The sequence below is a fragment of the Mesocricetus auratus genome, unplaced genomic scaffold (assembly GCF_017639785.1).
Source record: "Mesocricetus auratus isolate SY011 unplaced genomic scaffold, BCM_Maur_2.0 Super-Scaffold_100676, whole genome shotgun sequence".
In the NCBI taxonomy this organism is placed as follows: Eukaryota; Metazoa; Chordata; class Mammalia; order Rodentia; family Cricetidae; genus Mesocricetus; species Mesocricetus auratus.
Genome location: NW_024429266.1, coordinates 55,288,098 through 55,312,732, shown reverse-complemented (window position 1 = coordinate 55,312,732; position 24,635 = coordinate 55,288,098). Strand labels below are relative to the sequence as shown.

General features: G+C 51.6%; 1 protein-coding gene across 8 annotated transcripts in view; it reads right to left on the bottom strand.

Annotated features, from left to right (window-relative positions):
- Adora1 (adenosine A1 receptor) overlaps positions 1-23,412 on the bottom strand; it is a 38,363-nt gene extending 14,951 nt beyond the window's left edge. The window contains exons 1-2 of one of the 8 annotated variants that reach the window (XM_013115893.3): positions 23,187-23,412; positions 21,980-22,437 (exon numbers count right to left, since the gene is read on the bottom strand). In XM_013115893.3, coding sequence (XP_012971347.1) covers positions 21,980-22,320 — 341 coding nt within the window. In that variant the 5' untranslated portion in view covers positions 22,321-22,437; positions 23,187-23,412. The other 7 variants (XM_013115897.3, XM_040737275.1, XM_013115895.3 and 4 more) reach the window with 7 other exon arrangements.
- Between the last annotated feature and the right edge of the window lie 1,223 nt (positions 23,413-24,635).

The following is a 24,635-nucleotide window of genomic DNA, read 5'->3' as shown; positions in this document are numbered from 1 at the left end:
GCAACAGAAGTCGAGGCTCGTGGAGATTGGAAGAAGAGACATGATATCGTCCAGCTTCTGGATTTTCCCTACTCTGTACCCTACTCTACAAGTTAGAGCTCAGAAGGCCAGCAGTCGGAACCCCAACACCCAGACGTTCCCCACTGTCTCTACATGTTTCCCCAATGCTTTCTTTGCAGGCACACTGCCCTGTTGGCCAGACTTTCAGAAACCAGCCTTTCCTGCCAGTAGCCATCAGCAAGATCTGCTGCCCTGAGCTCTGCTCCCTGCCTGTGCTCCAGGTGAGGGAGATCCAAGCACACAGGCCCCATAGAAGGTGGAGACATCCAGGCAAAGGCCTCCTTCCTGAGCAGCACACAGAAGTGAGTGGCCAAACAGACCCTTGGGTCTAGTAGAAGCTGACTCCCTACTCCTCCCCATGGGACAATCAGAAATACCAAGTGCTCAATGGCAAAGACAAGGCCAGTTTAGTGCCCACTCCCTAGACCACGGAACCTGCACACAGTAGGCACCCAGTAATACCCAGAAAAGGAAATGGTTTTTAAAATGCTCAATTAAAACAAAAGAAGTGATACTGCCAGCGTGGTAAAAGTCCATGGCTCAGGAGGTCCATGGCTCAGGAGGCCCCTACTATTGCTGTTTTGTGAGTGGATGTGTTGCCAAACTACCTTCTAAATACCTGTATCTACATCCCTAGGTTAGTGTAACTGTCAACCAGCAGCAATTAAAGCAGACTCATAACTGGTTGAAGTGCTGAGAGTGAGCGTCTAGTATTGAATGCTTAGTACTCAATGGGACATGGAAAGCCCCGAGGCGCAGGAAACACTGCGGAGCTGAAGAGGGGTGCTGCGCAGTGCCGTCTTCCGGCATGACACGGCTGCTGCACTCATGCAGCCACGGCAGCTGTGGCTGCCCGCACCAGGTCAAGCCAGCCAGGCCGCCAGCATCCCGGCGGGCAGCACCAACCGGACTCAGTGGGTTACAGAGTCAAAAGCAGGAGAGGACATGAAGGCGAGAGGGGGCATGTTGGGCATGTGCTGAAACGTGTGCAGGGGGAATAGGAAGGGAAAATCGGGGTGGATATGATCAAGACACGTTTTATCCGTGTGTAAAATTGAAGGCGTGCTTAAAAACAGGAAGTAAAGGGGAGAAAAGGAGACATAAACAACGACTTCAAAAACAGCTACAAATGGGGCATCTATTAAGCCATCAAAATCAATAATCACTTTACATGTGACTAAAGTGGAGGGGGCAGTAAGAAGCCAGCCTGAGACTTCCCCTTTCTCAAGATCAACTTCCTTCTTGGCAGGCAGAGGAGCCCTGCACACGAGCTCCCATACAGAGGGTCCCTCTTTAGATTAAGGGTCTGCCTCACTCACTCCACTAAGTCAGCTGGTTCCACAAGAGTCTAATCACTTCTGCAAGACCAGACCCTCTCTTCGCTGCCAGGCCTGAGTAGCCCTCTGGCCCGCCCTCCGGGGTGCCCTATTATCTGCATCCCGGGGCTGGAGCTGCATGTAGCTGCTGGCAGGGAACCAGAGCAAGAGCCTGGCCAGGCAGCTTCTCTGGGGGTTGATCAATAAATCCACTTTCAGTTGTTTCTTCCACTTCTGCGCAGCCTCATGAATCACAGGAGTCTGCATGACCCCGGGTGAGGGAATCTTGGGTATGAGGTGTGGGGGGAGGGGCTTATTAGATCAAAGCCTGTCTTTTTCCACCCACCATTCATGAAAATTTCGAAGTGCCTTGCTCAGAGCTGGAAAAAGAAAATGCTGGGAGCCAGCAGTAAGAGGCCTTGGGGAACTCACCAGGCAAGAGTCTGGCAGGACAGCACTCCAGCCTCTGGACAAACAGACTGGGTGGTATTAAGGCAGTGCCAGCAGGCACATGTGGGGGGCTCCCTTTCCCAGCCAGAGCCCATTCAAAAGCCCCCAGCTCCCAAGTCCCACAGAAGACTGGCGACCTCTCCCAGCCTCACTTGCCAGACATCTGTAGCTGGTACTCATTGTCTCTAACAAGTCAAGGCAACAGAACTCTGCCATGGGCCTTTGACAGGGACAGAGGTCCTGGGACGCAGTCGCACTTGCTATGTCAGCATCTCAGTGGATGACATCACTTCTTAGAACCTTAGTCCCCTGCCTCCCCTGCCTCCCAGTGGCTGCAGTGGCCATTGGCGCTGCAATATACAACAGCCTCTCTGTTCTTTCCCAAGCTGCACCAGGAGGCAGGGACCCATCCCTGCCCAAGGTCACGTGCCTACTGGCTGGAACTGGAACTGCAGCTCGAGTCAGGCACCTCTGAAGCCTAAATAGGGTTTTTGTTGTTGCTGCTGTTTTTGATTTGTTAACTTTGTTTCAGGATGATTCTAAATTTCATTTGTCTTTATCACAAATAATAAATGTGTATGTTTAGGGGGTATACAGTAGTGCTTCAGTATAGGAACTCCTTCTGTAGTGAGCAAATCCCTGCTTTCAAAATTGCCCATTCCTGATCCACATGCTGACATTCCCAAGAGGCTGTGAGGACTAGGAAGGCAGGACTACACTCTCGCATTCCCCAGTGTCCAAATCGTCTGAGCTCTCCAAGCTGGAGGGTGGATATGAATCACCTGGGGCCCTTTTAGATGAGATTATGAGTCAGCAAGCCTGGGGTGCGGCTGGGTCCTGCATTTCCAACAAGCTCCCAGGAAATGCCAAGACTGCTGGTCCCTGACCTGACTTGGCTTAGCAAGGCCCAATGGCACTCGGCCCAATATCTGACGCAGAAGTCGCTCTCCCCACCCTGGTCAGGACAGGAGGTGATGAAGGAAGCTCAGGAAAAGAAAGGTGCTCTTTTGGATCATGCAGGAATCAGGTACCTAGCAGAGCCCTGCAGGATGCGGCGAGCCACGCTTAGTGCACACCTACACCCCAGCATTGGGAAGGACCAGGAGGAGTTCAAAGTCACCCTCTGCTACACAACATGTTTGAGGCCAGCCCTGTGGGGACTGTTTCTCTCAGTGGAAAAGCATGGCTGAACCCAAGGAAGAAAGGACAGGGCAGCAGAAGAGAGGAGGCACGAGCTGCCTCAGAACCACAGAACATGGATGCCCAGGTCAACTCGCAAGACAGGAAGAACAGTTCTGGTACCGCCTTTTTTTTTTCACTAGTGACTAAATTTGGGGCTTTACATGATAGTCAAGAACCCTATCACTGAAACAAACACTCAACATTTGGGGGGCAGGGTGCAGAATCTCTCTAAATTGCCCAAACTAGCCTTAAACTTAACTGTATAGCCCAGGCAGGCTTTGAGTTTACAGTCAGTCTGCCTCCGCCTCCTAAGCATCTAGAGTTACTGGAGTGTTCCCATCTTATAGGTAGGATAACTGAGGCTCAAGAAGATGTGAATGGCCCAAGTCTAGGACTTAGCTGCTTCTTACCTGAGCTGAGATTGTGCCCCAGGGACGGATGGAAAGAGGTGCTCCTGGGCTCTCACGGCATCCAGGCCCAGGACCCATTTGATCTCCAGCTCACTCTGGCCCTTCTCCACCCCCAGGGACCGCATGGGATCGCTTCCGCTGCACGGTGCTAGCAACACCTCCTAATTTAGCATCCCTGCACTTGTGACTAAAGGAGTCATGCAAATGAGTCAGTCCATTCAGGCTCTGGGGCTCCAGAGAAAGCACCCAGAGTCTAAAGCAGTGGTTCTCAACCTTCCTCATGCTGCGACCCTTTAATACAGTTCCTCATTATGTGGTGACCCCCCAACCATAAAATTACTCTCGTCGACACTTCATAGCTAATTTTGCTACTGTTATAAATTATAATGTAATCATCTGTGTTTTCGGATGGTCCTAAGTGATCCCTGAGAAAGGGTTGTTCGGCCTCAAAGGGGTCATGACCCACAGGTTGAAATCTGCTGGCCTAAAAGAAACCAGGTAGCTGGGCAAGCCATTCCCATGCACACCCGTGCCTATCGGCAGCCTCCGTCTCAGAAACTTTAGCCCTTCCAGCAAGGCTGATTTCTCTTGCTATCCGCCAAATCCTGTGTTCTCTCTCGCCTTTCTCAACCTGAAAGCCCTCAAAGATGGGACTATGGTTCCCCAGAGCCTGCAAACCCCTGAGGATAGGGACCTATCACAAATATGACCAAGTCCCAGTTTTGCTACTTGCAAGATAGGCAACAAATTTCTAATTGTCTTATATCCCTGGTTCTTCACTGCTCTCTTTGAAAAGGAATGACAATATTGGCTTTGAAGGACTGAGTGGAATCAAGCATGATAGCAAACAAATCATAGAGATGTCCCTCTCCTTAGACTCCAAGCCTTCCTTCCTGTGCCAGACCTGGGCTTCTCAGTGACTCGAAACACTGCTAAGGGAGGTAGGTGACTGCTGAAGTTTCTGGGGCAAGTGCCCCTGGTGCTGCTCTGAGAACAGTGGCAGAACACATCCTCATCTGTGCACAGGGTTTGCTGTACCTCCCGGCCCTGCCACAGCCACTTCCCCAAGACCAGCTTGTCAATTTGAGGTGTTGGCGAGCTTGTGAAGGGACTCCTCCAGCCACACTGTCCACTCTAACCACAAGACATGCACGCGCGCGCGCACATGCGCGCACACCATCCACCCAGCCTCCTCTCTGCTACCAAACAACAGGACATAGGATGGTATCGGATCACACAGTTGTCTTCATGTCTGTTCCTCCTCACAGTTCCATAACGTATATATAATTTCCAGTTGCTAGTTATGGAAACGGAGGCCGTGAGAAGTGGTCAAATAGTGGCAGCCAGGAGACCAGCTGGTCCAAAGCCTGTACTCAGGAGACCAGCTTGTCCAAAGCCTGTACTGTAACAGATTACTCCCTCTGTCAGACCCTGCACCCTCAGGCACTGGTCCTTGCAGCAGAAGCCCTGAAGAGTCAGACTGGATGCAGGCTCAGTTAGTCCTATTTGCTGCAAAGGATGTAGGTCCAAAGGAGTGAGGTCCATGTGGGCAGATGGCAGCCTAGACCCAGAGTCCATGCCTCCTGGCATTCAGACCTGCAGCTCCCACTACGATGGGCATATTGGGGAAACCAACTCCCCAGCTAACAGGGGGATCCCTGTTTTTAATTGTCACTGGTATTTCCCTTGAACATGCTTTTATTCAAATCATGACAGTGGATTGGGGCCAGACCCCAGTCACACTGTAACAGAGTCTGCTGTACGCACCCCGTACAGAGGCCTAGAACTGTGAGGTCCTCAGGGGTCAAGAGTCAGTGCCAGCTTGCTCATGCAACCTCGGTGGGGCCTCCGCCCAAGTGAGCCTCTATCTCCTTAAGTTTGGTCTTAGTCAGTGGACTTAGTGGGAGTGCCCAGCCTGCCTGCTGGCTGAGATAGAGCCAGAGTCTGGGGCTGTCCACAGCTCCAACAGGTAGCGACGACAGGACACAACACCCCAGAGGGAAGTGCTCCCGGCAGCTGCTGTCTACCAAGCACTTCCGACCACCCCTCCCCTCAAGTCCAGCTTCTTCTGTCTCGCAGGTCTCGCAGGTCCTCTGCTCCATTCTCATGTCCCCAGCCAGGCATCTGCTTCATCTAGCCCCTCACTACCAGACCATCAAGCCCTGCAGGCGAGGAATCAGCCAGAGATGAGCCAGGGGAATCGAAACACCACCCCCTCCACACCAGAGCCAGCTCACCACTGAACAGTAAAGCCATTCTTCCTTCCAGTTCCCAGGCTCTTTGCCATAGGGGTGGGGAGGATGTCCATTCTGTAAACGTGGGCGCTGACTCCCAAAGAAGGGGTGATTTACCTAAGATCACCCACGGGTAAGTGTTCAAGTCAAGGCTCAGTTCAAGGCTTTTCATTTGTCATTCATCCAGTAGCAGCTGTGGACCTTAGCTTTGTCGAACTGAGAAGCCTCAGCTTCCATGTGGGAAAATGGGGATATGTAATACTATCTGGATAATACTCTCTACACAAGCTCTTAAACAAGACAGTCATGTAAGGTGTTTGACACAAGACCTGGCAATCCTAGGTCTGGTACCATGCATTCAGTGAGTCACTAAATTAAAAAAAAAAAGGCCAGGCACCAAGCCGTGTGCTGTGCATATAGATGAATGGGCTTGCTACCCCCTCACACACCACCAATGGCTCTCAGGCCAGTGCATCTCAGAGGGGCTGTGTGAAGGGGGAGCACGGGGAGCTTGGGAACACAGAAGAAAGGGAGCTTCATGGAGAGGTGCTGTTGCTGTCAGAGCAATGCCCAGAGTGCGAGAATGGGTAGGAAGGAACCAGAGAGAGAACGGAGTGGATATAGATACTGGCCACCAAGCCTGATGACCTGAGTTCAGTCCTAGAACCAAAATAGTGGAAGGAGAGAACAAAATCGCACAAACTCCATGGGCGTTGGTGGTGCACGCCTTTAATCCCAGCACCCAGGAGGCAGAGGCAGGCGGATCTCTGTGAGTTCGAGGCCAGCCTGGTCTACAGAGTGAGTTCCAGGACAGCCAGGACTACACAGAGAAACCCTGTCTCGAAAAAACACCCCCCCAAAAAATGAAAAAAAAATTCCACAAATTCTCCTCTGGCCTCCACAGGCATGCCGTGGCACAATCCACCTCACCCCCCAAAACTGAAACAAATGGGGTAGGTGTGGGAAGTTCAAGCATGCATATTCATAAGTTGTAGGTGATCTTGAGGCCAAACCCCTTCCTTTAGTCCATGGGCTCCTCAGTGTGGATAAGAAGTGATTGGCTGTTGTGGGTTGCTCTGCAATAAACATGGATATGCAAACATCTCTGTGACACTTGACCCGCATCTTTTGGGTAAATGACACAGGAGTGGTATATCTGGGTTGTATTGTAGTTCTATTTTTAGTTTTTAAAAGAACCTCCATACTGATTTCCATAGTGGCCGGACCAGTTTACATTCCCAGGAACAGAGTAGAAGGGTTCCTGCTTGTTGTCATTTGTTTCCTTCTGATCAGTATCATGCAGACTGAGAGGTGATGGGCTCTTAATGTAGTTCCAATGTGCATTTCTTTGATGGCCGGTAATTTTCAACACTTTCCTACTGTTCACAATTCTAAGTCCTGGAACCAATGCAGGAGTTAACACACGTGACACACGTGAATTTTTTTTCAGTAATAAAGAAAAATGAAGTTACACCATTCTCAGGAAAATGGGGACAAATGGAAATAATCACATTATGTGAATTAGGTCAGTCTCAGAAAAACAAACCACATGTTTTCTCTCATTAGTGGTTCTTAAATTTTTATAGACATAATCATATATGTACAGATGACATGAAAATAGCAACAACACATATAGGAGAACAAGGGGATCGAATGAGGGGGGAAGGGGAGAAAGGGACGGGGCAGGAGTGGGGAATGGAGGAAGATGCTCAAAGTGTCTTACACACTTGCATGGAAATGGCCTTATACAACTCAGTTATATCAATGTAAGAATAGTAAACAGCACAAAATGTGGGGATGGAGAGAGGGTTCGGCACCTAAGGTCCTCTTGCAGAGGACCCCGTTCCGTCTTAGCATCCACATGGTAGCTCATAGCCTTCCGTAAGTCTAGATCCAGGGGATCCAATGCCCCTTCTGGCCTCAGTGGGCACCAGCACACACATGGTACACGTACATATATGCAGCAAACATATATATGTGTGTATGTGTGTGTATGCATATATATATAATAAAAATAAAACAAATCTTTACAAGTAAAACTTAAAAATGGCTGGCTGAGGGACAAGGACAGTCAGCCAGGGCACAGGTAAGACAGCCTGGGAGTGGCCTGGCCCGTGTTGATGGGGTCCAGGTTACTCAGGCCTCCTGGCGGTGTGCCAGCTGGCACTTGCCAGTATCCTCACTAGACTACTGGTCTGTGCCCTTGAAGACTAATGATATCAGAAAACACTTGATGACTTGATAAGTAAATGATCTCCCCACAGAAAGGAGAAGCATCTAGAATGGGAAGGCTTGAATGGGATACCTCGGTTGGACTCTGGCTGGACCCTGGAGAATAAGGAACTGAGGTGCGGAGTGGGTCCAGAAGTGAGCTAGTGGACTTAAAGCAAACCGTCTGGATGCTGAGAGCATCATTCTCTGACCTGCAAGCTGGTGGAGGTAATGGAGGGTTCATGCCTTCACACCCCTCAATCCTGGACAGTCACCAGTCCCTGTGGCCCACACAGCTGCTCTGTAAGCCATCAGCATGATGTCACCGGGGAGCTCTCTATCACGGCCCATCATGTGGGGGTGGCTGTTTGTGTGTCCTCTGAGGACAGAGCCATGCTGGCAGGTGTCTCCTGAACATGGTGAGTCCCCAAACACAGTGAATGGTTTCTGGCCCAGACACAATTCGCAGAGCTGCCAGCTCCCAGGGGAACCCTTGCTTCAGCTCCCCGAGAGGCTGGCTCCCCACGGGAGGACAAAGCCCTGGAGAGGATGGTGCAGGAAGGACTGTTCACATTCTAGAAGTGGAAGACGTCACCACACTTGGCTTCATACACAGGTGGGGATGAGCTGAGAGCCCGGGGACCAGGGTTCTCATCCTGCCGTTTGCAGGGAAGCCTGGGGGCCTACCTACTGCTCTGCACCCTGACTCTGTTCTCTTAGGAGCATTTTCCTTAGGCAACTTCTGTCCTGTGCAGGCGAGCACGGTCTGTGTGTGTGTGTGTGTGTGTGTGTGTGTGTGTGTGTGTGTGTGTGTCTGTCTGTCTGTCTGCCTGTCTGTCTGTCTCCTGCCTTGGCTGCTCACTCCCCAATAAACTTTCCTTCCTGGTCTCCTGCCAATGAGCCTTCTCTCACTCCCACACACTATAGACAAGAATTAAATCACCTACTAAGCATCAGCCAGGTGTGTTCCAGGTGCTGGCCATTGTGAGGAAGACAGTAGGATGACCCACACCCTGCCTTCTAGTACAGGCAGCCCTGACATTACCTGAACCCAGAGTGTCACAGCGGTAACATCAAGTGTTCAATGAAAAGTAACTCTAGCCGGGCGATGGTGGCGCACGCCTTTAATCCCAGCAGTCGGGAGGCAGAGGCAGGCGGATCTCTGTGAGTTCGAGGCCAGCCTGGACCGACAGCCTCCAAAACAATACAGAGAAACCCTGTCTCGTAAAAACCAAAAAAAAGAAAAAAAAAAAGAAAAGAAAAGAAAAGTAACTCTAGCCTGCTTGGTGCCATGCATATAGAGTCCCAGCACATGGGAGGCTGAGGCAGGAGGATTGAGTTATATGAGACCCTGTCTCAAAATATTGAAGAAAAAAGGGGGAAGGAAAGAAGCAAGAAAAATAAATTCTGGAATATTGACAAGAGTAACAGTCCCCATTGTAGAGTGCCTACTACTCACATCGCAGAATGGTTACTATGCACATTGCAGGTGCCTACTATGTATGAGCCCCTACTATGTATGAGCCCCTACTATGTATGAGCCCCTACTATGTATGAGCCCCTACTATGTATGAGCCCCTACTATGTATGAGCCCCTACTATGTATGAGCCCCTACTATGTATGAGCGTCATCCCTACACCTCACAGGAAGCATGGCGAGCCTGTTGTTGTACAAGGCAGAAACGTTAACCACCCTAAACATCCTTGAGTGTCTGAAGCTGGCTTCTCACACAGGCCTATCTGCCCACAGAGACTGCCCCTCTTGACCCCTCGTGACACTACTGCAGCTCTGTAAAGCAGGGGAGGAAGATGTCATTGAGAACACGCCTGCAATCGCAACTGTCGGGAAGTGAAGCCGGGAGGGTGAGGCCTTCAAGGCCGTTCTCAGTTACACAGTGAGTTTCAGATCAGCCTGAGACACATGAGACCCAGACTCTGAAAACAGGTGTGGGGTGTGTGTGTGTGTGTGTGTGTGTGTGTGTGTGTGTGTGTGTGTGTGTGTGGTGTGGTGTGTGTGTGTGATGTGGTGTGTGTGTGGTGTGTGTGTGTGGTGTTGTGGTGGTGTGTGTGGTGTGTGTGTGTGTGGTGTGTGTGGTGTGTGTGTGTGGTGGGGTGTGGTGTGGTGTGTGTGTGTGGTGTGGTGTGGTGTGTGTGTGTAGTGGGGTATGTGTGTGGTGTGTGTGGTGTGTGTGTGGTGTGTGTGTGTGTGTGTGTGTGTGTGTGTGGTGTGTGTGGTGTGTGTGTGTGGTGGGGTGTGGTGTGGTGTGTGTGTGATGTGGTGTGTGTGTGTGGTGTGTGTATGTGTGTGTGTGTGGTGTGGTGTGTGTGGTGTGTGTGGTGTGTGTGTCTGTGTGTGCGTATGTGGTGTGGTGTGTGTGTCTGTGTGTGTGTGTGTGTGTGCGTGTGTATGTGGTGTGTGTGTGAGGGGGTGTATGTGTGTGGTGTGGTGTGGTGTGGTGTGGTGTGTGTGTATGTGGTGTGTATGTGTGGTGTGGTGTGTGTGTGGTGTGTGTGTGTGGTGTGTGTGTTGTGTGTGTGTGTCTGTGGTGTGTGTGTCTGTGTGGTAGGGTGTGTGTGTATGATGTGTGGTGTGTGTGTGTGGTGTGGTGTGGTGTGTGTATGTGTGTGGTGTGGTGTGTGTGTGGTGTGTGTGTGGTGTGATGTGTGTGTATGTGGTGTGTGTGTGTATGTGGTGCGTGTGTGTGTGTGGTGTGTGGTGTGTGTGTGTGGTGTGTGGGGGGTGTGTGTGGTGGGGTGTGTTGTGTGTGTGTGGTGGGGTGTGGTGTGGTGTGTGTGTATGTGTTGTGTGTGTGTGTTGTGGTGTGTGTGTTGTGTGTGTGTATGTGGTGTGTGTGTGGTGGGGTGTCTGTGTATGATGTGTGATGTGTGTGTGTGGTGTGGTGTGTATGTGTGTGTGTGGTGGTGTGTGGTGTGTGTGTGTCTGTGTGGTGGGGTGTGTGTCTGTGTAGTGTATGTGTGTGTGGTGTGTGTGTGTGTAGTGGGGTGTGTGTGTGTGTGGTGTGTGTGTGTGTGTGGTGTGTGTGTGTGTCTGTGTGGTGGGGTGTGTGTGGTGTGTGTGTGTGGTGGGGTGTGTGTGTGTGTGGTGTGGTGTGTGTGTGTGTGGTAGGGTGGGGTGTGTGTGTCTGTGTGTGTGTCTGTGTGTGTGGTAGGGTGGGGTGTGTGTGTGTCTGTGTGTGTGGGGGGGTATGTGTGTGGTGTGTGTGTGTGGTGTGGTGTGTGTGTGTAGTGGTGTGTGTGTGTAGTGGGGTATGTGTGTGTGTGGTGTGTGTGTGGTGGGGTATGTGTGTGTGTGTGGTGTGTGTGTGTAGTGGGGTATGTGTGTGGTGTGTGGGGTGTGTGTGTGTGTCTGTGTATGTGTGTGTGGTGGTGGGGTATGTGTGTGGTGCGTGTGGTGTGTGTGTGGTGTGGTGTGTGTGTGTAGTGGGGTATGTGTGTGGTGTGTGTGGTGTGTGTGTGTGGTAGGGTGGGGTGTGTGGGGGAGGGGTGGAGGAGGAAGAGAGAACTGCCTTGGACTTTCCTTCTCCTGTACCAGGGTCCCAGGAGAATGACTGGTGATCCATGGCCCCTGCCTGACTAGGAAGGGGGTTGCATCAGAGCCCTTGGTTCCATGAGGATAGATAGGGGCTGAGCAGTTCTCACCCTGCTGTAGTCCCTGCCCTGCTCCCCCAGGGCGGAAAGCTGAGTGTGGGAAACCAGCTGTCTTTGGGAGCAGACAGTACCCACACCAATCCTGCCGGCCACTCTGCAAAACCCAAGAGGCAAAAGAGATTGTTTCTGTGTGGCAAGGCTGCTACCCAGGCCCCGGGGGCTGGGACACAGTGGGCCCCTATGCCAGTCCCGGGACTCCAGCATGCTGCCTTCTCTGTCACCAGCAAAGGGCTTTCTGCTTACTACCTGGCCATCTTCTGCTGCATTAGCAGCTGTGAGAGGATTGTGGCTGGTAGGGGACAACCATTGAGCGATGGTTAACACAACCCTAAACACAGTGTATGCCCAGCAACATAGGCAAGAAATAAATCTCTGGAGATACACTGTCCAAGACAGTATCCTCAGAATGGGGACACATTTGGAGCAGGAAGTAATTAATACCCAGAAGTCACTATGCCCATTCTGAGTGGAGCCTGTCAAAGGGCAGAACTCCCCTACTCTGAGAGCATCTGGAGACTTTGGGAAGGCCAAGCCATGTGTCTTTATTGCTCTTCCTCCGGTCTCAGCCTGAGGAAGCAATGGCCCCTGAGAAATGAGGTGGGAATAGGGCAGATGAAGCAGCTGGAGGGGCCCAGGAAGCTAACTGGGGTGGAAGGACCCTATCCCTAAGACAAGAGGGGGAACAAATGGGAAGAACAAACAAGAACCCCCCCCCAACTTCCTCTTCCTCCCTAGCAACAGCCCTGCCCCACTCAAGAGCTTGATATCACTAGGCACAAGCCAAAAGGTAGCCTTGATCCCTTTAAATGTGGTCCCAATGATGTTAACCCTTCCATGCCTGCAGCCTTCCGGTTCTGTCCTGCTTCACGGCCTCCTCTCCTCTACCCGAGCCCTGTCTTAATCAGTCTCCCAGTTCCCAGTCACCAACCTGCTCCGTCCTCCACATGCCCCAGGCAGACTGACCTTATGTGAATGCATAATGACCCTGGTGGAGGTTTTCACATGCTCAACTCTCTGAATACATAAAAAAATAAATTCACTGATGATATATGACTCTTATCACTAGATTGGATTTGCTAATATTCTGTTAAGAACTTCTTGCCCTTTAAAAATGTAATTTGAATTATGCCATTCCCTGCTTAAATCACTCAGAGGTTTCATAAAGCACTTAGAATAAAACCCAAGCTCTTGACCATGAACCAACCTCTGACCATGATAAGATCCCCAACTTATCATGAATCTGGTACTTCTGAGCCACTGAAGGATGGACTTTCTGCCTCCTTCTTGCCTGTGCCTGTGTGTGTGACACTCATAGCCCAAACTGGAGGACCTTCAAACTCATCACCATGAGCTTCAGGCCGTCCTTCACGCCGCCCCCAGAGACTAGACTTCTGGATTCTAGGCATCCCCCATTTCCTAGAGAATTGTTTCACATTTGCTGCATGCTCTAACACCTCCCCTGCATCCCACTCCTGGCTGATTTCCCTGCTTCCCACTTCCTGAGAAAAGGACAGAAGTCGGTTGCCAACATCTGTTCCTGGGCTGCAGGAGCCCCTGGGGGTTACAGTAGCTCGCCCCAGCTTCACTCTGCCCTAGCTCCAGCCTTCTTGCTTCCCAAAGACATGGCTCCACCCTCAGCAGATCACTCAACACTGGACCATTAACCAGCCACAGACGTACTGACCTCCCCGTCTCCAGAAATGACAAAGCAAATACCCTGTTCCCACTTCTAACTGTTGCTGCCCCCATGACTCTGCCTTCTTTGCAACAAATCCCTCAGACGGCAATCTGTACCAGCAGCAGCCTTCAACTCCACTGCCTTCTCTGTGGGGCCTTCTGCAGTCAGACCCTCTATCTGCCCCCTCCACTGGCATGGCTCTTGTCCCGGTCACCCATGCTGAACCAGCCATATCCAGTGGTGATGCTCGGGCCTCCTCGCACACCATTCAGCAGCATTCGGAAGAGCGAATCGTCTCTCTTTGATATACTCTCTACACCTGGCTTCCAGGACCCTCACTTGGGGTTCTGTTTTCTCCTTCCCTTTAGGCTCTTCTTTGGTCTCCTTATGATGTGTCCTCTGCCTCCCAACTTCTCGGTGTCCAGACATGCCACATCAGGCATGCTTAAGAGTGAACTCCTGTTGCCTCTAAAACCTGACTCATTTGAAGCTTTGTCCACCCTGAAGGATACCAACTCCATCCTCCCAGTGGCTTAGGATGAAAAGTGTTGTTTTGATTCCTCCTCACGTTAACTCTATAACTAGATTCACAACCAGGAGGCTTATGTAGAGTGTTAGAGGTAAAATGTGCTGTAGAAACCAGCCAGGACCAGTGAAGTGGCTAGGCTGAGGCTGGGAGAAGGGTTACAAGGTAGACGAGACGGCTTCCTTGAGAAGATATCTTTGAGCAAAGCTCCAGAGGTGAGCAGACACACCACACAGACGTCAGGAAGACACAGCAGTCGAGGAAAACAGCTAGAACAAAGGCCCTGATGTAGGAATGTACTTGAAGAATTTAGACACCACAGGGAAGCCTGTGTATTGAGATGTGGTGATAAAGGGAAAGGGGGAGATAAGGAGTTATCAAATCCATATGCAAACCCACTGGCTCTTTCTTACCCTACGCAGAAACTCAGCAGATAACAGTATGTTGATAAAGTGGAGTTCTATCAGGAGCAAGCGGGGAGGGGAACCTACAAGTTCACCCAGAAACAAACGGAAGCCCAGTCACCATTCTGGGTTCCAGAAGCCAGGCACAAAAGGGTATGTACTGCTTGCTTCTGTTTATAGAAGTTCAAGAACAAGCAAAACAAGTCTAAGGGCATTGGTGGCACACGCCTTTAATCCCAGCACTCAGGAGGCAGAGGCAGGGGGATGTCTGTGAGTTCGAGGCCAGGCTGGTCTACAGAGCAAGTTCCAGGACAGCCTCCAAAACAATACAGAGAAAACAACGACAAACAAACAAAAAAGTCTAAGGGGAAAAAGTCAGAAGGGTGGTTATTTTGGGGAGGGTACTGATTGGGAGAGGCACAGGGACCCTCTACGGTGCTGAGAATATTCTAAATTTTGATCTGAGTGGTGACTATTTAAGAAAATACAGGTAACAAAGCTTAACTGAGCTGCATCCTTGCAACGTGTACTTACTGTACAAAGTTCCTACTTCAACAGATCTAAGAACACACATTCAGAATCAGCCATTTGCCATCACTCCCTCTGCTACTGTTCAGAAATGAGCCTCCTCATTCACACCTGAGCCAACATGCCAGGCCCTGATCAGTCTCCAGTTTGCACCCCTGGTCCTAGAGCACGTTTTCAGCATGAGGGAGAGCCTTGGGAACCAGATGATGTCCTGTCTCTGCTCAGAGTCACCAAATGGCTCCAATCGCCTTCAGAATAAAAGTCTCCCAGAGGTGTGCAAGCCAAGGATCAGCTCCTTATCTTTTCCTCTCTCCCCATTATCACCACACCTCAGTACACAGGCCTACATGCATTCAAGTACATTCCTACCCCAGGGCCTTTGTTCTGGTTGTTTCCCTTGCATTATGTGTCTTCCGGATGTCTGTGTGGCACGTGCCCCCCGCCAGACCTTGGCTCAAAGATATCTTCTAGAGGAAGTCATTAGGTCTACCCTGCACTATCTCACTCGTTCCGGCTTGTTTCTACAGCACATTTTACCTTTTAACACTCTACATAATTTAAGCCTTCTGTTTGTGATTTGACCTCTGTCCTCCAGTCCATAAGTAAGCAAGCTCTGCAAGGACCCAAGTATCTGTAGCATCACCTGGTACACATGTAGCACTCAATGAGCGTTTGTTGAATGAGCATTTGTTGAACATGGATGAATGAGTCACTAGATCAGTGGGGGTGGAATGACCCTTTCACAGGGATCACCTAAGACCCTCAGAAAGCACAGATGTATTTACATTATGATTCATAACAGTAGCAAAATTACAGCTACAAACTAGCAACAAAAGTAATCTTATGGTTGGGGGTCACGACAACGTGAGGAACTGTATTAAAGGTCCCAGCATTAGGTTGAGAATGACTGGACTAGATCTATCTATATTAGGGTCCCGGATGAGGACAAGTGAGAATGACCAGTCCCTTGATTCTCAAATGTCAGACAAGTTCTGAGGGCAAGTGACAGGAAGAAGTCCCAAAGGGTAACTTTCCACATGACTTGGGCTGAAGAAATGACTACGGAATGGGGACTGGCTGTCAGCTCAAGTTGTGACTTGTTGGGCATCAGTCACCTGCCATCCGGGCTCCCAACAGAGGAGGTCAGGAGTTTCTCCATGGCAAGCTTGGGCTATAGAAAGCTATAATTGCAATGGTGGCTGAGAGTCCCCAGGCAAAGTGGGATCAAGCTGCACATCTCAGTCCCTGCAGCACAACCCAGTGCCCAGCACTGCCCCCAACCTACATGTCTCTGACCTTGTCAGTAAACACTGCCAGGCAAGAGAAGTCACCACAGTCTTATTCTCTGGGGACAAGGGCATTCTTCTCTAGCTGTCCCGACTCCTTGTGTGTTTGCAAGGTGAGATGGATGACAAGGCCCATATCCCTGCCACCTCATCCTCTCCCATTCCCACTGCCGCTGCTCTGTAACAGCCGGTAACCTTTTCTGGACTGTAGTAAAGAGGCCCAAGTTAAAGGTGTGATCCCCAGCCCAAGGAGCTGTATGTGTCTCTGTCTCCTTCCTCTCAGCTCTGTCCCTTGTGTCTACGCCCTCCTGCCCAACAGGGTCAACCAAGAAACACCACACACCAAGCCCTTCATTCTGGAGACTACTCTCCTCAGTAAAAGGCAAAGAAGCAAATCGGGAAATAGAGAATGAATGCTAAGGATAGCTCCTGGGTCTGCACAGTCCTGCACCACTAGCCCAGAAGAATGCATGGGATGAGGAACACCAGACGCCTCCTGCAAAATGGCAGTGTGGGTGAAACAGGAAAGGGTGGAGGAGGAAGGATGAGAGGAGTTGGGAGATATTTAGTCCCATATGAAAATACTTCTAGACAGAAGCAAGCTAGCACAAGAGGTTCGATTCAGGGTCCTAGGCCTTGGCTCTGACCCTTGAAACAATGTGGATCAGTAAAGTGTTTTGACTTGTGCTTCTCTGGTATTTTCATTTATTTATATTTATTATTCATTCATTATATCCCCCACCGCGCTTGTGTGTGTGCGCGTGCGTGCGTGTTTGTGTGTGTGTGTGTGTGTGTGTGTGTGTGTGTGTGTGTGTGTGTGTGTGTGTGTGCTGGGGTACTCAAGGTACCTGTGTGGAGGTCAGAATACAAACCAACTTTCAGGAGTTCATTCTTTCCTTGAACTATGTACACTTGGGAGGGGTCGGGGGTTGAATTGAGGTCACCAGGCTCGGCAGCAAAGACCCTTACCAGCTGAATCATCTCCCCAGCCCTTGAAGCGGTTTTTAAAAAATAATTATAATAATAAAGTAGTACTCTAAGTAACCACCTACTTAAAAACAGATAAATAAAATGTGCTACCCAAATGTTAATTTATCCCAAAGAAGTTACAGCATACCTACTCTGTGCCAGACACGGAAGATCCCTAGTATGTAAACAGAGTGTGGGGGAGCTCCGGGGCTTACCCAGACCCCAGAGAGAAGTTTAAACAGAAGACTCCCTGAGCCTGAAGTAATATGGATCGAGGCACACATCCAGGCCGAGAACCTAACAGACAAAGTGAACATGGATGGCAGGAGCGGGAGGTGGATTCCCTGAGCTTAGGCTGTTTTAGCTGAAACCTAAAAGATGAATAATAATACAACCTTATGCTGTCATAAAAGCCCTCACAAAATAATTTCAGTTGACATGTGGAAATGTTTGTAATGAAATGTTAAGTGAGAAAATAGGATTTAAAACCATATATAGATAGATACTTGCCATATGCAAAAATAATGTAGCTAAATATATATGCATGTGTGTGGAGAAATTTTCTGGAACACCAAATGTTAACAGTCGTCCTCCGTAGGTGGGAGAAGTATTGGTGAATTTGTTCTTCTCTACATTCCTCGCAGTCCCTGAGGCTCCACTCAGGGCCCCGGGGTGGATGGGCTTCTCTACAAGCCACCTTAGTCATCCCCTGCTTCCTGGAAGCCAACACCTGAACAAGTTCACACACACACACACACACACACACACACACACACACACACCATCCTAATGTGGGAGAAGAGGCACTTTTACCCCTGAAAGACACCCTAACACCTCTTCAAGGAAAGCCATGCGTCTCGGTTCAGCCACATCTAGCATGAGCCCCTGCAGGCTGCCAGACTCAAGCACAAAGCCGTCTCCGTCACACCCCGTGGCCTACCACTCATCCTCTGACCCACTCCTGAAGCAGCACTTTCTTTTCCAGACTGAGAAGAGTCTGATTCGGGAAGAGCACGGAGTTCCCAGACCAGTGACCAAGAACAAGCCCACTTCCCTGGCCCTTGGTTTCCTCTCCCCGGCTTCCTCTGGATGCTTTTTTGCCTGATGCCCTCTAGCCTATGACTAATGCCTTAGACGGCACATCTGGAGACACCCTGCTTCTTCTGGAAACAGATGGAGACCCAAAGCAACTGTTCCAGGATGCAGAGGTCACAGATGGCTGCTGGGGTGTTGGTAGTGCATGAGACATCTTAGTTGTCAAATAAATACATGAACAAAGCCCTGAGCAGATCAGGGGCTGCCGAGTCAGTGGTCAAAAGCAAACACATCTTAATCCAGCAGATTTCTCTTCCTCCCCAAGCTCAACCCAACATTCCTAGCCTCCCAGGCAAACCTCCAGCACGGACAGCAGTAGGGCTTCCAAGGGACTCAACTGCCCACTATCATGAAGGAGAGATGCCGAGTGGGAGCCAAGCAGAGTTTACAAACACTGGCAAAAGTAAGAGGGTAAAAAGGACCTGGTAACAGCCTTGGGGAAACCGGGGCTGTGTCCTACAAGACCGGCCCTTGGGTTCATGCTTACAGGTTAAAAGTGTCTGGTTCTGCTCCTGACCAGTGAGCGGCTTGGAGAATTATTGAACCTGTCAAGCGTCTGACCCAAGTTTATCTGAAGAACTATAGTATGGAGCTGGCAGTAACCTCCACTGCTGAGAGGCTGCACACGGTCAGTGAGACAAAATACACACAAAGCAAAATGTAGCTACCACATGATCAATCACTAGGAGTGGAAAAACCCAACACAAAACCTGCCCAGGATCCCAAGACAGCATTGGCAGGAACCAGGAGGAGGAAGAGCCACGGAGTTAGAGCCAAAGGGAACCTCAGTGACCTTGGATCCAGCCGTGTTTATGGCAGAGAGAAAAGTTTGGAAGGATTGAATGGCTCCCAAGGCTGCACAGTTATCTGGTAACACAGCAAGGCTCCAACTCGGGTCTAACGCCCAAGCCCCTGCCACTGTCCACTTCACTGCAACCCATCTAGCTGAGGACAATCTTCTCTTCTCACAGGGAGGACCCTAGAGCAGACCAATTTATTACAGCATACCAAGACAGCCCTGGGTGAGGAGGTGGGAGGATGAATATTAAAGAGTCCCAGGAACTAGGAGTAAGGGGACTAGCTTCTCAATCAGAATCATGGGTGGATGGCATGTGGCATGTAAAAGACAACTAATTATTGACAATCAACTTATTTCAACTTCAAAAAAAACATAAATGGGTCACATTATATGAGATAAATCTCTTTTCTCTCTCAACTTTCTGCTATGTGGGAAGAAATAAAACCCGTGGTTTACTGACCAACCAAATCCTTGCTCTATGACTGACTCCTATATTCAGATATCTAGACACACCTTCACAACACTTAGTGACATCATTCTCGGGGCCCCGGGCCACATCAACCTTTGTCTAGCATATCAGGACAGGGAGCCAGGTGCCTGTGGGTTCAAAAGCCTGGCATTCCACTGACTCCAGCTGCCCAGAAGGAGTCAGAGCATCGGTACCTCCTGCAGGGTACCTGGGCAATGACAGGCCTGGACCCAGAGGAATCAACATCTTGGCCAGGAGCTTTGTTTAGAAGCTAGCCCTTAACTTAAGAGAAGGTTCCTCTTCGCAGGGCAGAGCACTCCCAGGAACGATGCTGAGCAAGTGGGGACAGCTGTGGGCAGAGCCCTGAAGCAGAATGGGGGACAGTAGCCACATCAAGAAAGACAGAGGCTAGGCTCCTAAAAAGCCTGCTTGAGACTCACCCAGGTGATCTGGAAATCCAGCCATTTTAATCACCATTTACAGAGTGCCAAGGACTACACATTGTCGCTAGACATTCTAGGCAATCACAGAAACAGACAGGATGTGATCCCTGCCCAGGCTATTGCCTTTGAGGCACTGGCAGTCCACTGGGCAGGGAAAACATGTATATATAACTTAACAGTTCTCTGACACCTTCTTGGAAGGTTTTGTGCATGTGTCCATTTCAGAGCACACATATTTGAGTTGGGGAAACAGAGCTTGCCTGTCCAGCCCCAGTTCAAGCCATATATTAATAATGAAGCTAAACTTCTCACTTACAGCCTGCATACAATACGTCAGGCATAATGCTAATTGCTATATATTCTTCCAGGAACCCCAGGCAGCCACACTATTATTTCTGTCCCCCTTTATAGATGAAGAAATTAAAGTTTCAAGAGGTTAAATAGGTGGCTCTCCCAAGGTGGCACAGCTAGGCATTTGTAAAGGCATCCAAGCCCAGGACTGTATTACATTCCACTCATGCCCACTCTCAGCTCTCAGAGGACTGTTCTCCCACCACCCCATCTTCAAAGCAACAGCAGCTGCCTCTTGGGGGAATTGCAAGTCCTACCAGCATGGCCACTTCTATCCCCCAGGCCCACAGGGTAAGGAGGACACATTCTGAAGCCCATGACCTTTGTGGCATGAGGACAGGACCAAGGCATCGGCACCCACTCAGCAGGCCCACTTTCTAGAGCAGCCTCTCTCTGTCTGGCCCTCTCTGTGCATTCCTAATGTGGCCACGCTGTTGTAATGGCAGGGCTCTGATGCCCAGCCCATCTAATGCACTGAGACTAGCTTGACTGGTGCAGGCCAGCAACAACCCGGGTTTAAAAGCAGCGTGAAAGGCCCTCGGAAGCTGAGCCTATGTGGCTTCTGGACTGTTTCCTTCTTCCCTGAGAAGCAGCAGCCTGCACCCCACCTTCCCTGGGAAACTTCCCTGGCTGTGAGGGAGGGAGGTTGGAGGTGGGGGTGAGAGGCTGACAACAAGGCTCTAAGCGCAGGAATCGGAAGGGGGACGTGGTTGGATGGAGCTCTCCACACCTGGCTGGGGAGATCCTCTGAGCCCGCTTCCCCTCTTCCAGTTCCGGCTCCACCTCCCTCACTGGACACATGTGATGTGAAAAGAGGCTGGGAAAAGTTAAACGTGCATGAATGTGACCAAAGACGAGAACTCTGGGTACCTAGGCCGGCTCGGGCGAACTGCCAAGTGAGACCAGAGGCCCCATGCCCCAGATATGGGATCTAGGAAGCTGCACAGGACGGCAGGTGCTGGAGATGGCTAAGGTTCACCATTAGAGAACAGACTGGTGACAAGAATTCAAAGAGGGGGAAGCACACTCAGAAGAGTGTCCCAGCACAGCCAGTTGCTGGCGGTGTGCCCAGGTACTTGCTGGCACTTGGTGACCCAGGCACTGCCTGGTGCCAAGATTATGGCCTGGTAGGCCTGGGCAGAGAGCCTCAAGGTAGATGGACACCACCTCCGCCCCCACCCCACCCTCATGACGAAGACTGCCACCATTAAGCCTCCTGCCCTGAGCTGCCTAGAAAAATCACCTCTGGTGTGGCCTGCAGGCAACAACCAGAACAGGAAAGGAAGCCACTGGGCATTCTCCCTGCCTGCAAAAGAGATGCCCGGAGCTGGCCAGAGGCAACTAGCAGGGCAGCCTGGAGGGTGGGGCTGGCTGGTACAGAGACAGTTGCAGAACAAGTGAGCTAAAGAGTGTCTTCCGGAAGCCGGCCTGCTCTGATCCAAGCCGCAGCAGCACTGTTGGCCCTGGTGTGGCACCCTTAGCATGTCCTCAACCTTCCCCTGGAGCTCTGCTCTCCTCCTCCCCAGGACTTACGGAATCCAGATCATTCCCGGCTCTGACTGTCCCCTCTATTAAAGACCCCTCCAAATGCTCTAACCCTATTCCAGGCCCCACCTGCTGCCTCAGGCTCCCTGACTGCAGAGGCTACAGCACTGAGGTCATGGGTACTGTCAGGATGGCAATTCTCTGGCCACCCAGCCCCCTCCTGCTTCTCTAACTGCAGCTCAGAACAGCATCCCTACACAGAGCCCAGGAAGGCAAAGTGTGGGCTGGGATCCAACAGCCAGAGAATAAATACCTGGCTGACTGCGGGGCTTGCACACTTTTATCTTCTCCAGCTCATCCCCAGGCCACCCAACATAGGGTTTCACAGGGTACCTTAGGCTGCTATGAACTCACCGGAGAGGGATCTTGACTCGGAGGTAACGATCCACAGCGATAGCCAGCAGAGCCAGGATGGAGCTCTGGGTGAGGATGAGGACAGGGCAGGCCACCATGAGGCAGGTGTGGAAGTAGGTCTGTGGCCCAATGTTGATAAGGATGGCCAGTGGGATGACCAGGGCGCCAACAGCCACATCAGCTACCGCCAGGGATACGATGAAATAGAAGGTGGCATCGCGAAGTGCCTGGTTTACCTTCACAGCCCAAATCACCAGCACGTTTCCAGGCACAGAGACCAAGGCAATGAGCACCTCGATGCCAATGTAGGCAGCCTGGAAGGCCGAGATGTAGGGCGACATGGTGGGCAGGAGCTGGGCACATCAGCAGACAAGCGCCCTGGGGCACGAGGCCAGCACCTGTGGTCAGGAAGCCTGCGGTGGGGATGCCAGCCTGGGAAGGAGGGGACATAGGCAGCCCTGCGAAGATGTGCCCCAGTTAGCAGATGCAGCGCCTGCTCAGGCTGGCCAGGCACTCAGCCTCACTATCTGCTTAACCTCTGTCCCCTCCCCTTGTCCTCAGAGGTTCCATTCAGCAACTTAAAATAGCTACACTCACTCCACCACTGGCTTTTGTATCAGGTGTGAGGTGGCTCCCAGTACACTCACTCCACAATGATCCCCTATGCATCCACAATGCCCACAGGTGTCCAGGGACCCGGAGGCCGGGAGCTCACCATCCTGCCTGTCAATCAGTAGGGGGTCTCAAAGGCGTTGCCCTAAGTTCCCGGGGCGGCTTTCCGGAGCCGCGCCGGGCAGGGCTGGGCTCTGGGCTCCGTGCGCGCACCGGCTCATCGTTCTCCAGGCTCCCGCCGCTGCGCTCCCAGCCCGGCCTTTCAAGCAATCACATGGTGCGGCAGAGGCTCGGCCCCGGACGCTTTTAAAGAGGTAGTGCCCTTGTTTCGTACCTGGGACTGGATGGCAGGCGTGAATCTGAGGGACTAAGCCCAGAACCTGGCTGGTCCACAGGCTCCTATTCCCCGCGTGCGCGCATGCCTGCCCTGTGCCCACCCACCTGGGGCGCCACTGGTGCCCGACTCTTAACAGTAGCCCGGTCCCGCTCCAGCTCAGAATCCTTGCCCATCGACTGCCCCAAGGGGGGCATTCCAGTCATTTCATCCACCCGGCTCTCGCACATTCATGGTGCACGAATTGAAACACAGACTTACCCAAGGTCACACCAAAGCTGTCAGAGCTCCTGGCCACCTGAACTGTCTAGCCAAGTGTCTCCAAATCTCAACGCCTTGGGCAGTTGCTCCTTCAGAAGATGCCAAGAGAACCCAGGCTAGCCTGTCAAGTCCAGGGGGATGGTAGCCAACCTAGACTCCACTCTGGCGCCAGCGACTTTGTCGCCCCCGGAGCGGGAGCTGAGTGACAATCGGGCTCCGCACACCGGGAGGGGGAGGGGGCCGGGGCGGCGGCGGCACCCGCAGCGGGCCCCTCCCTCGTCGCCCTCCGTCTCCTCCCCCACCCCCTCCTCTAAACAAAGGAAGTGATTCTGTGTGAGAAAAGCTGAGAAAACGTGAGCTTCTCTAATGGTGTGATGTATGAATTCAGCCTCGGGACAGTACAGAGGTGCGGCCTCTCGTGTTCTCTCCCTCCCTTCTCTATGCGGCAGCGCTGTGGGTGACAACGAGTCCTGGTCACCTGCGGGACTCCAGAAGGCCCCTCTCTGATCTCCCACAACCACCAACAGTTGGCAGCTTGGCCCCTCCCCTAATCCCCAAACCTACTCTCTTCAGGAAACCGGTCCAGCACCGTCAGGAAGGCACAGGCTTCCAGCACACACGTTACTTTGCAGGCGGTACCCTGAGTCGTTACATCTCTTTCTCGTCTTTCTTTCAGACCGCTTCTCAGGCTCTTGGCAATTCCCATTTTGCAGATGAGGACCCTGAGGCTCACAGGAGTGACCGGGTTCTCAATATCACCACTGTCCATATCACAAGGCGGTGCTCCTTTTTTTCCTCTTCCTCCTCCTCCCTCTTACCCCAGCAGCTAAGACCTACAGTATCTAGTCCTGGCCCTTGTGTTCCTGAGGAGGAAGCAGGCTGGGAAATGAAAGGAATTTGCCGAAAACTACAGCATTGACTCCTCAGAAGACCAAGCTGCTTGCACAGTGCCCTCTCCACAGTGCCCCTAGCCCTCACCTCATCTCTTGCTTCCAGTCAGTAGGCACTGGCTCATTCCCAGCCCCAAGCCTGCCCCCTCAGTGCCTTCTAGAGATCCCACCCTGAGAACTCCTGTTTGTGTGTTGGAGAAGGGCCTGCACTGCACAGTAGCTGGATTAGTCAGGCTGGGGGAACCCCAGAGCCCTGCTGCTCGCATGCTGGGTCTCAGGGTGAGGAGAAGGGCTCTGCCTACAGGAGGGAGAGCCACTGCTTAGCACAGTAGGGAACAGCTTCTGGAACCCCAGTGGCTGGGAGGAAGGGAGAGGGCAATTCAGTTTTCTTCAGAGGGGGAAGCCCAACACGGGGGAGACAGACAGCGCCCTCCACTTCCACCCTCAGAGAACAGGAAATCTGAATCTGATCACAAAGGAGCCATCCTTCCATGAAGGCCAGCTGACAGGCCTTGCCTACCTTCCGCTCCTCCCCACGCCAAAGGGCAGCTGGGATTCT